The 22,053-nt window shown below is 39.1% G+C and overlaps 1 protein-coding gene across 16 annotated transcripts; it reads left to right on the top strand.

The window, feature by feature from the left end:
- Positions 1 to 391: 391 nt before the first annotated feature.
- Positions 392 to 21,182, top strand: LOC115057260 (abl interactor 1-like). Of its 16 annotated transcripts, none has more exons than XM_029524231.1 (11): positions 392 to 571; positions 5,632 to 5,799; positions 10,201 to 10,377; positions 12,528 to 12,542; positions 13,175 to 13,278; positions 13,552 to 13,692; positions 15,379 to 15,467; positions 15,960 to 16,160; positions 17,796 to 17,885; positions 20,052 to 20,237; positions 20,342 to 21,182. In XM_029524231.1, the coding sequence occupies exons 1-11, from the start codon at positions 455 to 457 to the stop codon at positions 20,515 to 20,517; spliced, it is 1,464 nt and encodes a 487-aa protein (XP_029380091.1). In that variant the 5' UTR covers positions 392 to 454; the 3' UTR covers positions 20,518 to 21,182. The 16 variants fall into 16 exon arrangements, with proteins under 16 accessions (XP_029380091.1, XP_029380092.1, XP_029380090.1 ...); XM_029524232.1 differs by having other exon boundaries at positions 15,379 to 15,479; positions 15,975 to 16,160; XM_029524230.1 differs by having other exon boundaries at positions 15,379 to 15,479.
- Positions 21,183 to 22,053: the final 871 nt, after the last annotated feature.

The raw sequence follows: 22,053 nt of genomic DNA, 5'->3' as shown, positions 1-22,053 counted from the left end.
AAAGATCTGTTATTTATTTTATTGAAATGTTATCCATTATTGACGCTGATAGTATAAATATAGTCTACAGCAACAAAGACAGTTAAAATTGCTATAATTATGATAATAAGAATAAAAAAGAAAAAAGTTGCCTTAAATATACTATATGCTCATATGATTGTATGGATTGCTATCATAATATGGTTTTACTAAATATTCTATACTTATATTGCAATTAAACCGTAAGTCATCGTAATTAAATACGATTGGTCTATTACTCAGCTCTGTCGGCCTCTCAGCCAATCAGCGCTCCTGGTTTCTAACGTAGTTGCGATTAGTCACGGGCCGTTGTGAATCGGAGGCCAGCAGCCCCACAATGCCAGGCGGGGGAGCCCCTTTCCCAGCAGCTAGGCACAGCATCACCGCCGCGCCTCGCTGAAAGGACGGAGAGGAGAGACATGCGAAGAGATGTAAGATGGCAGAGCTACAAATGCTACTAGAGGAGGAAATCCCTGCCGGTAAAAGAGCGCTGGTGGAAAGCTACCAGAACCTCTCCCGGGTGGCGGAGTACTGTGAAAACAATTATGTTCAGGTAAGAGGTGCCCGGCGGGCCTCGCATTTGGCCGGTTTATCTGTGAATCTCCGTCGTGTCTGCGGCGCCGTAGCGGTGCTCGGAGCGGTTGAAACCGCAGCTACAGGAAATGCTGGTCGCACAGAAAGGGAGCCACAAACCGCCGGCCGCACGGAATGGCTCTTTGTGCCCCGGAGGAGCGGCGGGGCGAGGTGCCGGGCTGTATTCGGTTACTTTTTTCTTTTTTTCCGCTAGAGGCTGGTCGGCCCGGAGAACCGGAGCCCAGCGCTCCGTTAGCGGCGGAGCTGGAGAGCTGCTGGGGGCTGAGAGAGGGTGTGTCGGTGTTATGGCCAAGTGGTTTGTCAATGACTGTATTCTCAGCGAGGAGGACATGATCAGGGCTCCTTTTACATAGAAATACCTGTTTTATTTATCGCGTTTTATTCGACTTAACTCGAATAGGCGGACACACATTTAGGCCACATTTCAGTGTTCATGGGAGGAAAAATTAGCTAATATGAAATAAAAAAAACACACATTTCACTAATCCAAACTGAGTATTTTATGATATATTTTTGGGATGTTACTGTGTAAAAAAGAATACAATCACCATAAACGCTTAGTCACTATAAACTCAATGTAACTGACCATATCGAGTAAGAGCATCCTACAAACTAAGATCTGACATCCTTCTCTAATAGCTTTTAACACAGGCTCTGAACATCATGTGTTGTAGCTTCTCAGTGGACCTCTGATTATGTAGGCCTGTTAAGAAAATCATTATAACCATCCTAGGCGTGTAGTCCAGACACTCCTGATGCACAGATCGTATGCCTACTACACTGAAAACGCTGAAAACGTGACTCCAGAGCAAGCCCGTGATGAATTACTTGCTTGCAATTACATGGATGTTGCAGGTTAATGGTAGCTGTGCCTGCTTGATTAGATGGACTGATTGTTATGTCAGTGTCAGGAATAACATCAGTCAGTTCTGAAAAGCAGTGGAGCCACACAGGGCCTCAGGGACCACAGATTTTACTTGTGTGTATGTGTGTGTGTGTATATATATATATAATTATTATTTTTTTTATTATTTTTTTTTCAAATGTTCTTGGAAGTCACTGATTTAAATTGGAATCTTGTTGGTGCCAGCTTCATTTTCCCACTTTCAGAGTACTGCTAAATTTGCTCTGGTGTCATGATTATATGATATATATTTTTTTAGGGCTTGTGGCCAGGCATAGATGAAATTTTGAACAAGAATTTGGTAGCAGTGGGGGAATTCATGCTTGAAGAGTTACCTGTAATACAACTCCTCACCTTGTATATATCTGTGTGAGTGTGTCCAGTACATGTGAGTCTGAGCTGACACTATAAACCATCCGTAAGCCACTGATCATTTCCTCATTGCCAGTTTATTTGAGGTGAACCATTCTAGAGAAAATATTATGCTTTTGGTGTTATATACTTATATAATCTGCAATTAATAACAGAGGGTGAGAAGTAAACTGCATTACATCGATTTGGAGACCAGGTGATGTGTTAGATCATTTGCATTCACTTGAAAATTGTGTTGAATTTCAGTCATTTACAATTTTTTGCGGTGACAGGGTGATGTCAGGAATACTCTGTTAATAGCTTGACCGCTCTTTTTCACTAGTAGAGGTTTTTGTATTTGCGCTCATAATTATCCAAAAGAATAATCATACATCAAGCACAATTATCACAATTAGATTAAAATCTTTTTCTTGATTGGTGATGCTTTTGTCTTAGCAGTTTGGAGTTTGCCTCACTCTTTGATGCAGTGAAATCATAATTAGAAGCTATTAACACATGTTAGGTGTTGCAGATTGACACCAGACATTTTCAGATCTGATTCTGATGTGTGTCTGATGGTTCTTTCACATACTGGACAGAAAAACAACAACAACAACAACAACAAACATTTTCAAAAACTTTGGGAAAATTTGTTCTTCCACCCACATGAAGCAAGGATGGAAATAAGCAAAGAGGTGATGGCAGTTGTGAATTTGAAGTGAGCAATGTGAAGCATGTTTGTATCATGCATCATTGGAATGTATGAGTCACATGTTGTTAATAATGGACTGATCCTGTTTTTGGAAATAATCAGCATCACTCAGAAGAGATTTATTTTTGCACCTATTTAATCTTTAATCTATCTGACATAGATAGTGCTGAATACCTTCATTCACAAAAATTCAAGAGATTTTAACTTTTTGGGTAAAATTGTTTCTTTTGATTGTCTCACATCTAATTTTTTATCAATGCTTGAGTTTATTCTTATCTTATTTCATCTGGGTAGATGATATCATCCCATTTACTCACATTTAGAGGCATAGCTTTCTGTGTCAATTTCTACCACAAAATTTTGAATATTCTATGTACACCATCAGCGTAGAATTAGTTCATGCCTACCTTTGAAATAGCTAGAATCCTGTATGCATATAAATACACTTGACAGACACAGAATTGAATCTAGAGTAAGGAGGCATTGCATGCTGTGATATATTTCAATAACATGAATAAAGTTCTAAATTGAGCTTTTTGCTCTCAGTTGTCTCTGTCATATGATTGTACTCTACCTATTTTTGTTTGTGTAGGGTAAATCTGCATAATGGTATGGGGAATAGCAAATTAAGCTGTGCACTCTGAACTAACAATCCATGTCCTGATATGTAAATCTATTGCAGCAGTTTTATTTTTAGATGAGATATTTAAAATGGGCCATTTGAAAAACTGTCACTTAGAACATTGTTGGTGGCATGAAAGAAGAAATCAGATTTGTTAGTAGTTTTCTTCAGACCTTATGATACTAAAATAGCAACTCTTTGAATTTAAGAGGAAGAATTAAGTCATTAATTTTTTTCCGACACAGATGGGCCTTTGCTTATAACGGGGTTGTACATGGATTTCGGGTGTTTGTTTTTTTTTATATATATATATATAAAAAATATAAAAAATTAATGACTTTATATATATATATATATATATATATATATATATATATATATAAAGTCATTAATTTTTTACAACATATACAACATACATATGCAACATATAAAACGTATACATATGTTTTTTTTTTGTTTGTGTTCCAATGTGTACATTGCATATCTAATCTACAAAGCAGTAAATAAAATTTTTGATTGGCATTTCTTAAATGTTGCAATACATTTGAAGGTGTACAAGAAGATATGTAAAGACTTAAGTGTCAGAGGGCTGAACATAATTCCCAAATACCCTAACAAATCCCCAACAGCTCTCGTTGCCCCTCTGACAGGATGTTTTTTCTCGTGACTCATGAGCTACAGAAATTCCAATACCACGCATTCTCTTAACTATGATTAGATGCTCAGAAATGGCTTTATTTTTTTTCTGCATTGTTAAAGTTGAGTGTGGTGCTAAGCAAAACAGAATTTAAAGTGGAGTGATTACAAAAGGCCTTTTGCAACCTTAATATGAAACATAAAATCAGACAGGAGAGTGAGTGAGTAAGACAGTAGGAGAGAGATCCAGAATGAAAAATGTGTATTGATGAGATTTGGACCGTTTTTTTTTCTGGTGGCTTTTCTATGTAAGATATTTCAATTATTTTGCTTCTATTGGAGGTTTGAACCTCTCTTTAACCCCCTGATAATCCTATCTGCTGCATATAGGATCTAAAGTGTTAATTATTATTGTTTATTTCTATTTGTGCCTTTCTAACAATCATCTCAGTACTTCATTGGTAAATATGATGTGCAAGAGTAGCAGAAGATGACTGCAAGGTGTTTCAGCAGTCTCAAAATCACATTACACACAAGTCAGCATTTCCCAAGCTCAGGTGTGAGGACAGGCTTTGGTCTGTGGAGCACTGAGTAAGCCTGTAATATTTCCTCTGCTGCTGCCTCTGTGTTTTACAAACAGGTCGGTCCCTACAGACATCTACAACAGAGATTGTTTTGCTGCAGGTGGTTTGAAGTAGCAGGTGGGCAGGTGGCCATGTTGTGAAGTGGTGTCATGATTCAGGCCTTCTGCTACAGCACGCACACACCAAATTGTTGCCTGGAAACAGAAGGTAAATCATAGGTTTTGTTTCAGGCTGAATCTATGGCACTGCAGATAAGAGATTTAATAGTAGGCACAAGAAAAAAAACCACAATGACTTAGCAGTTTTAGATATGGCTAAAGAGGAAACTCAGCTGGTTGCCTTTAAAGGAATAGTTCACCATTTTGAAATACCCGGACTGTGAAGAATTAAGTTAGATAAAAGAGATGATTAGTGTAGCTTTGCATAAATACTTAAAGCAGACTGCCAAAAAAATATTATTTATTTATTTTATCCTATGGAAGTAGGAACTAATAAAGGTTTCTGATTAATTAAAAAAAATATATATTTGCAGAACATTGCTGTTGGCTGAAATACTGCTCCTCAAAAACTGTTCCCCGTTGGAGTGGCTCTCTTTGTGACCATCTTTTATCCTTGTTTTGCCACTAAACTATAAATACATCCATTCAGTCCTGTTGCTATTTAAAGGCACTCAGAAACAGATTGGCAAGCTGGGTTGAGGTTTTAGGATGCTAAGGAATGTCTTGGCATTCCTGCTCACTGGGACCTGCTCCCACCATGCACCTGTTCCGTGTTGTTCATCTACGGTATTCGGAAATTATTGTTGTCCAATTCCAGGCTGCTTTGCATTCCGCAGTGGTTGCAGCCCTAGAGAATCAAGTCAACTCTTTTCAACTTATCCTCAGATTTTAGTCCTTTGCGCTTGTACAGTTGAGATTGAATAGTCCAGCCAAACACTGTTCCCTGTAGAAATAGTGCCCTCTGACTCTCACTCACTCAGCTGATGGAAGATTAACAATGAGAGCACAGCATTTCCTTTTCATGCTTTTAGACCTTATACTTCACTTCCTGCTGCCAACTTCTCAATTTCTTCCACCAATATATCAACCATTGTTTTTGGTTTTGTTTGTTTTGGGTTTTTTTTTTTGTGTGTGTGTGTGTGTGTGTGTGTGTGTGTGGCAGGCACTTCTGATTCCTCCTCCTGTTTGTTCCTCCTCTCTCTTGCTTCTAGGCTCAAGACAAAAAGAAGGCCCTGGAGGAGACCAAGGCCTACACCACCCAGTCTCTGGCCAGCGTAGCCTACCAGATTAATGCCTTAGCTAACAATGTGCTGCAGCTGTTGGACATCCAGGCCTCACAACTACGTCGTATGGAGTCATCCATCAACCACATCTCCCAGGTAAACATGAGTATGAACATGCATTTAAAATCACTTTGTATTTATTTCTTTGAAAATAACAATTAATTGGGAAAAAAAAGCAAAAGACAGAACTGAGAATTATATTACTTTTCTATAATTTATCACACATTAAATGTATGAGGCAATTTTTAAAAAATTGCTTCATACACTTTATAAATAATTTCCATTAACTTTTTTATGTTAAGGTTGGGGGCATTTTTGTTTTGGTTTTATTTGAGAGGACAGTGCAGAGTGACAGTGAGCAGGGGAATAGCAGAGTCCCAACAGGCAGGAGTTCAGTTGAGAATGCATCCTAAATGCTAGGCGGTCATTTTGTCCTACTTTGCCATTTTTTGATTGATTAAGAGCCTATCAATCAGGAACTCTCTTGCTTTAATTGTAAAATGTATGCAGGAAGTGCAAAAGCTTTAACAGCAATAAAACAGCTAATTAGAAGCCCTTGAAATTGGTTAGTAAATGAAAACAGTGTTTTCAATAAAAAGTGGTAGAGTGATATGATTATGTTATTGCACTGAAGGAATTAATGCCATGGAAATGTGTATTAACTTGAATATATTATTGAAGCCATGATAATACTAGTGATGTTATAGTTTATATAGCTTATAGTTATTATTTAAATAGCAGCCTTTACACAACCTTCCATATCCTATATAAGAATAATGAATTTGACTGTGTCTTCTCTAGATGTAACCTATCCAAGAACAATAAAATACAAGCTGGCTGATATTTTGTCATAACATCAAAATGCACAATAATATGTTTGTTCATGATACAGACAGACAGATATAGCTGGGGGCATGGTTCATGCTGGAGCTGCCAAATGTCCACAGCCCCTCTTCAGTCCCTCTTGCTTCATCAGCAGTCTTCTCTCTATCAAACATTTGCACTCCCAGTGCGCTTCATGTTGCCACCCTGCCTGTCAACCAGTGAATGTCCCCTGTCCTCTCCCTGTGTGCTTCATTAAGCCTGTCAGGGATGAAGTGAAATCCTGACGCCAGCACTCTTGCCTGGTTAGCATTTCCAGCTCCCACTTCACTCCAGAGGCTGCTGGATGGAGTTCATGGCAGTTTAACACAGAACAACAAGAAGTCTTTTATTGATCCTTAAGAGATAGCCAGTGGTGCTTTATGCAACCCTCTTTTATATCTACCCTTGTAAGAGCACTATAGAGCCTTAAACACTGTTGTGAACACTTGACAGTACACTGGTATAGAAAATGTCAAATCAGTATGGTACTATGGGGGGGACTGGAAATATGAAAATATAAGGTTAAGTTATTTCATTATAGTCAAAGTAGAATGTTTCCCAACAAATTAAGCCATTTATATATATATATATCTATGTATATTGAAGCATTACTGATCTCTCTCAATTGTAAGTTGCTTTGTAGCACAAATTATAAACATAGGGTTAGGGTGTTGTGTTTTCTTTTTGTTTATTTGTTTGTTTGTTTTTATTTACAAATAATCACTTTCCATGGGAGTGGAGAATATGCTTTGCAGCATCTCTATAGCTCTTAATACTTAATTTATGGTCTGCTGTCACACTTCCTGCTTTTGTTTAAAAAAAAAAACAAAAAAAAAAACAACAGCAGCGTGTTTTGCTTATCGACTTGGCCATGTTACAACCTTGATAATATCTCATGTAATTATTCAGCCAACCAAAAACAAACATGAACTCAGCCCTGTAAAGTCAAGCTTAGCTGCAGAGCAATCTAATCAACAAGGATGCTAGAAAGAAAAACAAAGATACCATCATATGGAGATCCATGTTGCTGTCTCAAAGTAGATATGTCAGGGCATGAATTAGTTGGATTTATCACTTATTACTTCAATCCAGAGAAAAGGGAGTTTACTTTTACATGCATTTCACCCACCTCTCTGTGGTTGCAGTGATCTGTCCACGAGATTAAATTATAATAACTCAGGTTTTCAAATTATTTTTCTAGTTTAGGTTTTGGAAAACTTTACTTGAAAGCATTCAATGGGTTTATGATAACAATGACAGCCAAACATCACTGCCAAATCCAAGTCCAGCATAGCACAGTGAGTGCTCACAAAATCATCCAAGCAAAGCTGCGAGCCTGTCTAAATGCAAAACAACAGCGTGCTCAGTCAAAGCAGAGAGCAGAGTGGTGGCAGTCAGGTTCTCTTCTTTGTGTGCATCAGCTAATTTGCAATTATATGTGGATTCAGTTCAAGTATCTGAACACAAATGAGTGCAACAGTAAATAAAATAGTGCAGGGTTGTTGTTTTTTTTTTTTTTTTTGTTTTTTTGTTTTTTTCTATCGCCATGGAAAACCATTAAAGAACCTCCCATGAGTCTCTTCACTCACCTTTTCCCATTACCATGCATTCTGTCTGTCAGTTAACTTTCTGATTCATGTCTTTTTTCCCCTTTTCTCCAAAACTGTCATTCATCAACTCATTGACCAACTTGCGCCTCTTGCAGCTCAATTTCAATTCGTCAAATCGTTTCTAGTGCAGGAAGGACCTGGAATTGTAAATGAAAAACAATAACGATACATAAAACATACAGTTGTTAGGTTTCATTCAAACCCCAGAATGTCAGTATCCACAGTAGAAGTGTCGGATTTGTAGACTTGTAACTAAAAGCCATGCATGAGCTCATTGACGTAAGAAATGGTGCATCTGTTGACAGGCCTTGTAATCTCAGTTCAGACTAATTAGTATTTTTCCTGCTTCCAATGATACGTAAACAGCAACACACATCTGCAGCTTCTGCTAAGCAGAGAGTCTTTTGAATTAATTGGAACTTGTATGGACTCAACAGTGAACCTACATCTGTATCTCCTCTCAGAAACACATGGGCAGATGTTTATTAGTGTAAAAAGAATACAGAAGAAAATGAGATTGAGAGAGAAATGGGTCTGTAACAGTTATATCTAGATGTTTCCTAAAGTAGAAATACTCAGAGGATGCAGACATCACCTCAGAATCTGTACCATTATTGTTGCACTGCTGTTGTAATGTTTCTGCGCTGTCACAAATTCTTTTCAGTTAAATGGTAACGCAATGTGAACATAACATGGTCGCAGAGACTGTTTCTCTACAGTGTTTGTGCATTATTGATAATGTCTACCGAAATCAGGATACTGTGAAGACAGTATTTATTTTCTTGGCATTTATTGCATTTTTACCTTCCTTTTCTCTTTATTAATTTTATTATATGAAAACGTGAAGTTTTTAGTTAACATCTGTTCTCTCTCCATCTCATTTCTGTCTGTGCTTCTGAGTTTTGTTGGTCTCTGTTTCTCTGATCTACACTCCACCTCCACTCCCCTACCACTGACAGGAAATAGGCGGATCTCTTTCTTACTTCCCAACAGAAGCCGGGCGTGTCGCATCAGTTTCCTCTTCTAAAATAAGAGCATTGCATGTTGCGCATTCTCTCTCTCTCCCCCTCACGCATTACCTATCAGAAGTTGAATATTTCATCTCCAGCATATAGGCAGAGGTGGCTGCAGTTGAAGTGTCAAGTGAAATGAAAGGTGATAGATTGGAGACCTTAGGTTTAGCTACACAACATGGAGACTCACATGCACAGTCTATTTAGCATTTAGCAAACACTTATTCAAGCATATATCAATTGTATAAACACACATATACTGTATATCTACACTTGTTTTTGTTTTTGTGTCTTTGTTGCATAGACAAATCCCTCCATCCGCCCTCATTTTTCAGTGCTCTTCATTCCATACTTTCCTCTGGCCGAGGCAAAGGGTCACTCCTTTTTGATTCATCTATCATTCATAAAATGAAGGCCAGTTTCTGCAGGCGCTTGCGGTGAGGAAGTGCTATGAACGATGATGACTGTAATTGCACAAGAGATGGAGGTCCTTGGTATTTTCAATTGGTCCTGGAGCAAGGGGTTTAAGGAGAGCGTAGTCAAATGGGCCCAAGGGTGTAGGCCAATAGAGCAGAATAGTGGGTCGTGAGCAGCAAGCTGATGGACCCAGAGTGTATGTCCAAACAGTGGGGAAATCTTGTGATTTAAAAACCACAAACAAATGAACTGGATGAAATTCAAAAAAATATTTTCCTTTTGAAACAAATGCAAATTTTGTGTTTGGTTGATGGAGTTGAGATGTCAAATGACTAATTGTAATCATAGCAGTGCTGAATATTGAAAATGTAATGAAAACACTGGAATTCAAATTGTTACTGGAGTTCCAAATTATCGTAACTATGCAAAACAATGCTTTAATATGAAACAGATGGAAATAGTATTAAGAGCAGATTAGGTTTTTAGTAACACATTCATAAAACTGAGAAAAATATACCAATAACACATTATTAATTGTGTCTCTCTCTCGAAATCAAAGTTTAACTTCAACCCCTCATTCTTTTGCTCTGCAGACAGTGGACATTCATAAAGAGAAGGTGGCACGTCGGGAGATCGGCATCCTGACCACCAACAAAAACACCTCTCGCACCCACAAGATCATCGCCCCGGGCAACATGGAGCGGCCTGTGCGCTACATCCGAAAGCCCATCGACTACACACTGTTGGATGACGTGGGACATGGTGTCAAAGTAAGTTTACTTACGTATTCCAGTTGCAAAATTAAATCTCTCTGGTTCCCTGTTTCTGTTCATTTGTCTGCTGCAGATATTTAAGAAAGGAATCGGATCCCATTCTAGCTTAATCATAACCACACTGTTGTAGCTAAATCTCAATCATTGATATCTTTGATATATTGTCTTAAATTGGCAGCAGCAGTTTTGTAGTAGAGTTCACACTTTTCATGTCACTCTCTGCTTTCATGATCCACTTACACAGATCCACTCACACTACAGGCTGATCAATAAATGGGCCTTTTAATTATAAACAGACAGCTAGAAATGTAATAAACACTTCCAAGAATAAGATGAAGGATTTAATAGCTGACTGTGACTAAACACTGGCCTTCCAAGGTTTAGCTTCTTATGCCAAGTAACAACTTCTCAAGATGGAAGCTATTAGGACTGTGGGTGTTTGTGTGTGTTGCCCATAGTGTGAACAACAAAAAAAAAGACATCTTGGCCAAGTGTTAGACACACCATCACATCCCTAATTGAATCGTGGGAAAATATTCTAAATACTCTTTTCCGGCTCATTCTTCATTTTTTTTATTCTTTCTCTGCATGAGCCATCCGCTCTCTTCTCACCACTCCTTTTCTTCTTTTCCTCTTTCATACAGCACTCTGTGTTTGTGTGTCACAGTGTATGCAAAGTTGTGTGCATTGATTGTTGGTCATAAATTTCTGCAACGCATTTTAAGTCTGCTTGTTAATCCCTCTCCTGCTGTCTGTCTCTGCTGAGGTAGCAGCTGTCCTCTGATTTTCAGACATTTGCTGATTCATATTCAAAAGCTGGTGTTTCCTCCTCTGAGAGCTGGTACACACTGAGACACGTTTGGCAAGGCTAACTATGCAAATAAAGCATCATTCATGGATGCTGCAAAGCACAGATCTCTGTAAAAAAAAAACAGCACACATCAGTGTAGATACTAGGAAATGAGCTACCATTTTCCTTTCTAATGAGACTTGCATGAGAAAACATGAGTCAGACATCTGTAATATATATATATATATATATATATATATATATATATATATATATATATATATATAGGGGGATTGATATTTGGGGATTGATATTTCATCCTCACTACTGCATCAGCCACTCGACATAGAGAGAATTCCAAGAGCAGTATACTGATATGTGTGGGTCTGTTTGTGTATTTGTTTTCATACATGTACACGTTGTGCGTTGTGTAGGAAATAGCAGCCTATTAGCACTTCATCCTCATAGCCTGTTTCCTCCTGGCCGGGGTGGATTCCCTAGGATCAGCAGCCTTCTGCCTTTCATGCACATGACCAGGGGAATTCAGCCATGGGTAAAAGATGGGTTGTCAGGCTTAGCATGGAAAGACCCATTCACACATTTAAGGATGGCTGTGCTCACCCCTCCACCATAATAGCCTTTATTGGCATTACTGGCAGTTACCAGGGTGACATAGTTTCTGCTACTCCAGGAGTCTGAACACCTCACTCCTGTTTTTTTTTTTTATGACCTCATGGTGATTTAGCTTTTCCCTCAGACCAACACTTAAAATGTCAGCACAGACATGTAGTAGTAAAGCCACTGCTCATTATTTTTAGTTAAGTAGTTCTCATTCTGATTACAGTTGGTTACACACGACTAGACACTGCTGTACAAATAGGAGTGTTACAGACACTTGTACAGGGATCAGATAATCTGAAAAATATTGGAATAAACCCTCAGAAAATGTGACTCATTGAGTTGAGAATATGATTAATACGTTCAAAAGTGTGACACATTTTTTAGGATCAACATTATTATTATTATTATCATCATTATTATTCATGTATTTTTTGTTTTGCGATTGTTTTTGACTTAAAGGCTGTTTCACGAAAAAAATTTTCATCAGCCTTTGTGAAAACCTGTTAAGATTACTGAAAAAAGAAAAACATAATTCACCTTTTCCCAGTGCGGTAACACTGGCAGCTTGTGTAGTGTATGATGTGTGTTAGTCTCCCGTAGGTTTTCTTTTTACCTCATAAAATTAATCACTTTCAGGCTTGCTGTTAGAATAATAGCAGTTTTACTCACTTTTTTAACCATTAACCAATGAGTGTATCTTGTTTTCTGTCTTCTCTTGTTGCCTGCTTGCACTCAGTGGCTTAAGGCCAAGGTAAGATTTGATTGTCTTTATCTTCTTTTTGGCATGTATTGATAAGTCATAGCTGAAGTATCAAGGTGTTTGTCTACCTGTTAAACTTGACTGCCTTTTTTGATGGTTGAATTCAGGTTTCATGCAACAATTTCTGATTTCTTCCAACAACAAAGGAAAATTGCATGTTGTTATGTTTGACTCTTTTGTTCCCTGTTATTGCTTTTAACGTTTCACAAGGTTGCCAGTAGTGATCAATATTCCTTAATGTACAGTAGATATTACACATTCTTTTTCATCTTTACAATATTCACTTTCATGTACTAACATGATAAATGTTACACCTATGTACTTTATCTCTTCATCCAGATATTCAACAGTTGCTTCCAATTTTATTCTCAATATAAGGCACCAGTCACCTATTTAAAGCTGCTTTCCTCCCCTTATATCTCTCCTTATCCCCCAACCAATGGCTTTGTGTCCATGGTTCTCCATGAAAGTGTCCTCAGCTAAAACTAAAATGAGATTTGAAATAATCTCATTTTAATAAGTTTTTCTTATTCAGATTTCTTCCCTTAATATTTAGTAGCAGATGAAACACTGTCAGATGCTCAGATTACTGAATCTGTGTTTTATCTCCTCTGCTCCTCTAGCAACATGGGAACAATGCAGCAGGGCGAGGCGGGACGCTCTCCAGGACCAACCCCCCAACACAGAAACCTCCGAGCCCCCCCATGGCTGGTCGTGGTACCCTGGGGTAAGAATTTACAGCAGTAGTGATAGTTTTTAAAATGTAGTTATTCAAAATAAAAGGTATTTATTAGTTCTGTGAAATGTAGCTCTGTGGTAAAGGAAGTAATCCTGCACCTTTTATATTGAGACTATTCAAACATAGCACTGTTTTTTGTTTTGGTTTTTTTTTTAATAACCATAATCTGAGACAGTAAATGCCCAAGAAATTATTGTTATTTCTTAGTTGCCACATTAATGAATGTTGTCTTCTGTCTACATGTATCCCTGTCCTGTCCAGGCGTAACACTCCCTACAAGACACTGGAGCCAGTAAAGCCTCCGGTGGTGCCTAATGACTACATGACGAGCCCAGCCCGACTGGGCAGCCAGCACAGCCCTGCACGCACAGCCTCACTCAACCAGAGGCCCAGGACACACAGGTTACAAAGAGTCTTTCTGCTTCTATTCCTGGAAGTACATGTGAATGTTGTGTGAAAAGATTATCACTTTTTCACATTGCAGCTAATTTGGTCACATTCTGAAAACCACACTGTCCACTACTTTAACCACAACTGAGCAGAAATGTGAAGATCAAAGCAGGGCATTTAAATGGTATACAGGTGGCAGTCCGCCCTCTCCCTGAAATAACAAGTAAAATTATGTGTGTTAAATAAAAATAATTATAGCTGGACTGACAAGTCATTGTCTATACTGCCTCAATATTTTCACTTGCTGCTTAATTAGACTTGCGTGGGTGCCAACAGGCTGCATTTGACTGACTGTTGAACATTTTATCCTCTTTCATGTCTTAGTTTTGTTTGACATCTAGACGCACAACTGTTCTGAATACATAGCAGCTGCTTGTGTTCTCTGAAAAGTAAGATGATATTAGGAATCTCAACTTAAACCTCAACCTGAAAATACATGTAATCAACCTGGGGCCTTTCTGTGTGGAGTTTCCATGTTCTCCCAGTGCCTGTGTGGGTTTCCTCCCACCTTCCAAAGACATCATGTTTGGGTTAACTGGTGACTCTAAATTGTCCGTAGGTCTGAGTGTGAGTGTGAGTGGTTGCTGGTGTCTGTCTGTCTCTGTGTGTTGGTCCTGTCCAGCATGAGTTGGGATTGGCTCCAGCACCCTACGACCCGGAAATGGATAAAGTGGTTGAAGATGAATGAATTATGCTGTTTAGCTGTTCCACTTTCAGGGTCCTGTTGTTTCCCTTTCCTACAGTGGCAAGACAGTCATGTGTATATTGCTGTGTATGGTAAAATAGCCAAAGCGAAAATTAACTCTTCAACAGCTGTAATTGCTTAGAACTTTATTTTTTTACTCTGTGTTAAATGTAATATTTATCAGATAAATATTACTGCAGCTATGTTATGTTCATCAATTTGCTCATCATAAATGCAACAAAAATGTTAGAGCAGCAGCCCTATCAGTGGGAAACAACCTCACTTTAATTTAATTTGTTCCAATCACACACAAATAGATATACTGAAGGTAGCAAGATATCTTGCAAGGCTGTTGGGGGTTTAGTAACTTTGAACGCACAGGACAAGGAAGCTGACGATCGAACCACTTGTGAACTTGTCTACTTCCATAGCAGCCCACTTTGCACACCAAGAAAAAAGGCTGGACTGCTCACTTCATATAAAATAAATGTATAAATTTAGGCAAAAGTCTGACCATTAACCCTATAATTTCTGTTCTGTTTTACAGCCACTGAGATTAAAGAGGCAATATAATAAAAAATAAGTCACTGGGAGAGTGTTAGTGCTACTAAAATACTTACATCCTTCTCATTAAATGTGATGGTTTTGATAATTGCAATTTCTGCTTAATTGTTTTATAATTTTTTTTGGCCCTTATTTGTTTATTATTAACCACACTCAAATTGAAAATGTAATGCAATAATAATTTAATAACATTGAATATACTCATTTGAAATGAACATGTCTGCTCTCGCACTGTTCTCACCATGTTCACAGTGTTGCCACAGTGATGAGTGTATTCTGATGACAAAATGACGTAGGAGGGAGTAATCACAGTATGTCAACTGCTGTCATATAATTAAGTTTGTCTAGTACATCCTTTAATGATCCACTCTCTATCTCTGACTTTGCAGTGGCAGCAGTGGCGGTAGTGGTGGGAGGGAGAATAGTGGCAGCAGTGGAGTTGGCGTCCCACTAGCAGTTCCCACCCCCTCCCCTCCCAGTCTGGGGCAAGGTGAGCCTCAGCAGCTGTACTTACCATAGCGCTCATCACAGTGTGCTCTTCCATATATAGTTAGTTAGCGTTTGTTTTCCATTCTCACTTTACCACATTCTTGCCTTTATTTTCTCTAACTCAAACATGTTCACACATGTACCAGCCCACACAGAAGGGATTAAATATGGACAAATAATAACAAAATAATCAAAATTGAAAGTTGCATTTTTAAAATTTCACTTAATATTGAAGACATTTATGTAATAAATTGCAGCATTTGTTTTAATTCACTTAGTGATTTCCTGCCTAATAAATATTAAGTGATGACTTGCATTTAATAAAGTGAGGTCAATTTTAATACTTAAATAAAACAAGAGCAGAGTAATATTTTAATCTCTCTTCTATGTGCAAAAATATTGATGTGTAAGAATGACTTACCAGACTAAGCTTTTATTACTGCATGATTTCCCTTCTCTCTTGCAGTGGCAACGTCCTCAGCTTCAGTGCCCCAAGGTCCTGGTTTGGGCCCCATCCCCATGTCCCAGTTTGGCACCATCTCCCGCCAGATCTCCCGTCACAACTCCTCCACCACTTCCTCGGCCTCCATGGTTTCGGCAACTGGCACCTACCGCCGTGCACCCTCCGTTTCCTCCCAGCAGCCTCATATCAATGGGGGCCCTGCCTACCCACAGAACTCAGGTAGCACAGATTAAATGCTTTTATATAGCAATAATGTCATTTGTGGCTTATTTATATTGCTTGTATAAATAGTTTTTAAATTAGTTTTTTGGTATAGGTATAATAAATAAGAGAATATTAATGAATATTTTATTTATTGTTCATTTTCAGTGAATGAGTTTAAGCTGTATTTTAAAATTTTCTGCCAGGCTTTACTCAAACTAATGAAACTCAAACATAGGATTCTGCCTCCTCTGGCTGCTCCTCTGGGTCCTAAAGATATGAATGGGCTGGCATGTCATCATGAGGGGAATGAAAATGAATGATGAACCATGATTACTCTAGTCAGGGTTGTTGAAACATCCCACCTCGGCACCGCTGTGCGGAACATTTCATTACCACCTCTAATTGAGTTATGACATTATCACTTTCGGCAGCTGGATGGGCTTTCCTTGTTCAGGACAGACAGGCAGGCAGAAAACACATAAATAGCTGGTAGACAAGGAGAAACGCAGGACATTTGCATATTTTCTCTCAGGAGAGTAGAATTTATTTTGGCAGGCATCACTCAGAGCCACTCTCCTCTTATAGCTCAACTCTCAAAGGACAAGCGCCTTCCTTGGCATAAAACAAGGGAGGAGGAAGCTGCCTGTCTTGTCTGGGAGGAAAGAGACAATGATGTTGAGCTACATCAAACAGGGACATAAATTGGGACATCATGTCATCTCTGTCACTGAAATTGAATTAAAGCAAAACATGCATTTGGATTTCAGATAGTTGTGATATAGGTTTTAATGCTAAAAAGGCCAGTTCAACTAGACAAGGGATCCCATTGATCTCTCAGGCTGTGGCTGTGGATGGATGTGGCTCTGCAGTGAGAGCTGGGTGGAATAATAAAAGACATTACTGGCCTTTGAGGTTACAGATGCCCCTCCGTTACATGTGATTTATGATTCAGACCTGGCCTGTGTGTGACATCATGTCTTTGAGTGAGGACAGCTGTGCTTCTCTTTGTTCATCCATCCATTTATCATCCTTTTTAAAGGCAGTATAGCCAAAAGCTTTTTGATGGAGACTAAGGACAGATACTGTATAGATAGAAGTTTATTTCATAGAACTTGCTGTTGATGTACACACAACACACACAATTTTGGGTCGAATCAATCTAGTTGCTGCTGCTACGCGTGATGAATGCATTTTGTTGAGAACAGCCACTGTGCTGATGTGTGTCACCATGTTAGTGGTCTGTTTTGGGGACTGCATAGTGTTGTGTACAGCTTATACTGCAAGCAAAACTCTTTTGCCGCCTACAGCTTTGCATTAGACTTGAAACAGATATTGATGAGGTAGATTCTCAGAATGAGATGGAATAAAAGTCTTTTGCCCAACTTGAAAAAAGACAGTACAAAAGAACACTGATTGGAAATGTGTAAATGAGTTGCTCAGCAATGCTTTCTGCTCTGTTTCGCTTGCTCACAAGCTGTTTGTTTCACTTTTCTCTCTCTTTTTTTTCATCTCGGTCCATTCTGCTTTTGGTCTTTCTTTCCTCTGTGATGTCTTTTGTTCTGTTCTTGCTCTGTCATCCCCTGTTCCCCACCTCCATCACTCTCTATATCCCTGCTGCTCCTTGTGCGTCTCTGGTTGCTGCTACTCCAGTGTCTGTGGCTCCTCCGCCTCCTCCTCCCATGGTCCAGCTGACCCCACAGATCCCTCTGACCGGCTTTGTGGCCAGAATGCAGGAGAGCAGTGAGTACTTGACACATTTCCAACACAGGTTTACTCCATACACACAAGCTCACACATGCATGGACCTGCATTTCCAAAAAGCGCCTTGCAGTCAAGTTAAGAAAAAAATCTACCAACACTCACTCAAAGACACTTTCACTCCCAGACATTTGCAGATAAACCAGCAGTACATTAATTGGAGTTGGGCAGAAAACACAATATATTGTATTCACGACATCATACATGTCATACATTTAATAAATGCATCTAATGCGATATAAAGAGATGTGCAACCAATCACTTTGCCAGCACCCCAGTAGTTTTACTAACTACAAGTGTAAAACATCAGGTTGAAAAATTGTTAATTTATCTTAATACCAAATTAAGGTCATATGCCCAAAATGTAGATTTCTGAAAATGTTCACATACACGGTCCCCACATCTCTTCAGTCCTCTCAAATGGTCTCAGCATCCATGTGTTACCTCAGCTCCACTCTACTCTGTGGCTTGCTGCACTCAGCACACTCTCTCTTGCACTTTATGCGGGGCCGACAGCGAGCACTCGCCCCGCGAATGTCTGTCTGTTGCCATGGTGATGGATGAATTGCCAAAAGCTATTGCGTCCTGTGCTCCATGTCCACTGAGGAGAGAAAATGTGACATGATGCTGTGTCCTGATTCAACAACCGTCCGTCTGCAAAGATGCAGCTGTGTGGAGATGTGGTCCTGTCTGTACCTGTCTGGTCTAATCTAATACAGCCTACCACCACACCGAAGTGCAGTACACTGCTGGATATGAGTCATGCTGGGAGATAACAAATAGATTACACTAATTAAGGTGTCTCTTACTTCAGCTGAATCACCAATGTTGCTCTATCAACAGGCCTTAAATTAGCAACTAACACATTTTTATCTAAAACAATAAATGTTTCACTATTTTGTAAAGCTTTTATACTTTGTCTTCCAACACTGCTTGTCTGGAAGGTCTTTACTGTAGAAGTTCTCTGGTACACTGACATACTTCAGCATTGCCAGCAGCAAAAACAGGGATTAGCATGTAAATAGATGCTGGTTAGTTAGTATGAGCACCAGTACCTACTCTGAATAAATAGGCAGAAAGTGGTAAAATCCAAAGCAGGTCACATCACTGAAAACAAACAAAAAAGAGCCATACAAAAATCAGTCGCAATATAGATCATCTAGATTATGGTCTGTAATAGTATGAAAATACCCACATGCGTGCATTTTAATGCTTTGTAGTGATACAAATATAATTTTCTGTCTGCCTGAATCATATTTTGCACAGGAAATTCAGTCAGATATAATCTGTGCTGTTTACACACTAATACTGTGACCAAATGTATCTTGTGTTAAACAGATGTTGAAGGGTGAAATGGATTGTGCTAGTACAATCCAAGACAACCATTTTTTATTTTTATTTTTTTTTTAAATAAAGTTTGTCATGTTTAAACAAATTTATAATCCGCTGTTAGTGAAGTGAAAAACAGATTCAAGCATATTGGAGTTGAAGCAGTGTTGAAGTGTTAAAGGCTCTATTTTAATGGCACAAAGTGAATGGTCTAGAGTGTGTGGTGCAAGTGCGCTCACGTTTATCGCATTTGCATATTTTAACAGTGAAAAAAGACACTGTGTGGATGATCTCCAACTCTTTCTTATTTATACATATCAACTCAATTTGAATATCTGAATGTTTAAGTAAAATGTCAACTCTCAACACATACACTGTCAAGTTTGGAAATTAAATTGAACTTAATATACAAAATAGACATTGACGCCTTACAAAAAGTAAAAGAGACCCCATACTGCCCTCTAGTGCACAGTAACATTACTGCACATATTATATGACAGTGGGACAGTGAGGCATCTGAAGGGCTCTTAGTAACACAGTTTATGCCAATTCCTGCTTTAGGTGATGACCGCACAGTTCAAAATAAAATGACAGGTTACAGCACTCCCTGTAGCTGGTTCTTACCATTTTGCCAAAAATAGCTGAACTGAAAGTTTTCTATTTTGTGAAGGAAAACAGTTTAAACACTACAGGAGTTGATGGATCTTGAAATTCTCCATTGTGCCAGATCAGACCAGAGCAACATATCCTTCTCCAGCTTTTCCCATTTTATTTTTATTTTTTTAAACCTCCTCTCTCTCATTTTTTGTCTTTGTCCAGTCACAGATAGCCCCGCCCCACCTCCTCCACCTCCACCAGAGGACATGGGTGTCTTTGAGGAACCGTCTCCCCCTCCTCCACCCCCCCCTGTGGACTATGAGGAAGAGGAGGCAGCAGTCGTTCACTACAGTGATCCTTATGCTGATGGAGACCCCCACTGGGCCCCTAAGGTTTATTTAGAGAAAGGTTCGTCTTAGTGGAAAGAAATGACAACATTTCATTTTTCTCGCTCATCACCAATGGATTGCTTTCACTGGTACTAATTGAAGTTTTTCTGTGCCTCTTTGCAGTTGTGGCCATCTACGACTACACCAAGGACAAAGAGGATGAGTTGTCCTTCATGGAGGGGGCCATCATCTACATAATCAAGAAGAATGATGACGGCTGGTTTGAAGGTGTTTGCAACGGTGTCACCGGCCTCTTCCCAGGAAACTATGTGGAGTCCATCATGCACTATGCTGACTAGAGAAGTGAAAAAGAAGAATAAACACACCCCTGACACGGCAATGCAGTTGTGGCAGAGGTAGAACTGTGAAGGTGTACAGATATATGCAGTGCAGCGATTGCAGTTCATGCAGCTCATACAGTTTTGAATGAAGTGCCATGGTGAAGTGAAATACACAAAATGGTTATCTTTGGGGGGGGGGGGCGGGGGCTTGTGCTTGCACGATTTTGTTCTTCTCCAAAAAGTATATACACACACATACTGCCGCACAAAGGAGGAAGGTGATGAAGCTTTGGATGACTGGGGTCTGTTTGTTTACACTGTGTATGAAAAGGAGGACTCCGTTTTGTTTTCAACTGCTCTAACATCCTTGTCAGATGGTAGTGACACGACAGCCCCATTGGCTTCAAAATAAACTATGTCCAATAAAAAGAGATTGGAAGAATACCTGAATATTTCATTAGTGATAATTTGTGGAGGTGCAACCAACATTTAAAGTATTCAAAGTACACAAAGGGAAGTATTACCAAGAATATACTGGACAGAGTGTCACCAATGAGCTAATCCCACTTCATTTGCACTGTAGACCATCAGACCAACTCCCCTCTCATTTCAACATCCACAATACCTTATTTAAAAAAAAAAAAAAAAAAACTGAAAGGGACAAACAGACATCAAGTGCATTAGGACTTGAGTGAATGTTCCATGCTGTTCATGTCCAAATCACAAGATCTTTAAAGGTGAGGGGGAAAAAAGCAAACTGGAGTTGTGTATTTACTATGCTCTATGTTGGTGGGGATGCTATTACAAAGAGTGGAGTGAGTATATTACACAAAAAAAAAAGAAAACCCTTTCTTCTTTCTGGTGGCGTTTCTTTCTGTTCTCTAATATGTATATAAACGGATGTGAGAAGCTGCCTGTACAGTACATTTGTCAGTTAGTGTGTTTCACCTGTGAGTTTCCATCAGCGTCAGTGGAGGTGGTGCCAAGACCGAGCTGTTTTCTTTCTTTTTGCTTTTTCTTTTTCTTTTTTTTTTTTTTTATATTGTGTTATTTTTACTTGAATATTAATTCATCAGTCACAGTGCCATTGCAACTGTATTTGGGCAAAGGTGGCCGTGTATAAACATGTAGTTTTCTGTTAAGTCACAGCTGTATCACTCTTATTGTCAGTATATTTGGTGATGCTGTCCAGCCACTGTAGCAGAGCTCTGGGATGTTTCTGGCTTCAAAATGTGAAGCGGGGGAAGGAGTGACTTGTCCGTTTTCATGTTGTTTTCCATTGTGTTGGAATAGCTGCACTGATTAGTTATCAACGACTGTGATGACTTTAGGATGTTCCTTCATGGCTCCGATTGCAACGTGAGAGTTGCCGTATGTGAAGTATCGACTAACCTTTACGTTCACCCTTGGTTCAGTGGTTGATGGTGTGGTGCTTCACACTGGTGCTCAATAACCATAATCAACAACCCAGACAGCCTCAACTGCTCCACATACAAATGTAACAAAGGATGTTAAGTCTCCTTATTTCGTTCGAAGAAGTTTTGATCTACTTCT

This window comes from Echeneis naucrates, chromosome 17, assembly GCF_900963305.1.
Source record: "Echeneis naucrates chromosome 17, fEcheNa1.1, whole genome shotgun sequence".
NCBI lineage: Eukaryota > Metazoa > Chordata > Actinopteri > Carangiformes > Echeneidae > Echeneis > Echeneis naucrates.
This window is presented reverse-complemented; position numbering and strand designations above follow the sequence as displayed.

Coding starts and splice junctions, on each gene's coding strand:
- LOC115057260 (XM_029524228.1), top strand. CDS start 455: ATGGCAGAGCTACAAATGCTACTAGAGGAGGAAATCCCTGCCGGTAAA. Junction 15,480..15,944: donor CCCTCCCAGTCTGGGGCAAG/GTGAGCCTCAGC, acceptor TCTCTCTTGCAG/TGGCAACGTCCTCAGCTTCA. Junction 16,161..17,795: donor TGCCTACCCACAGAACTCAG/GTAGCACAGATT, acceptor CTGCTACTCCAG/TGTCTGTGGCTCCTCCGCCT.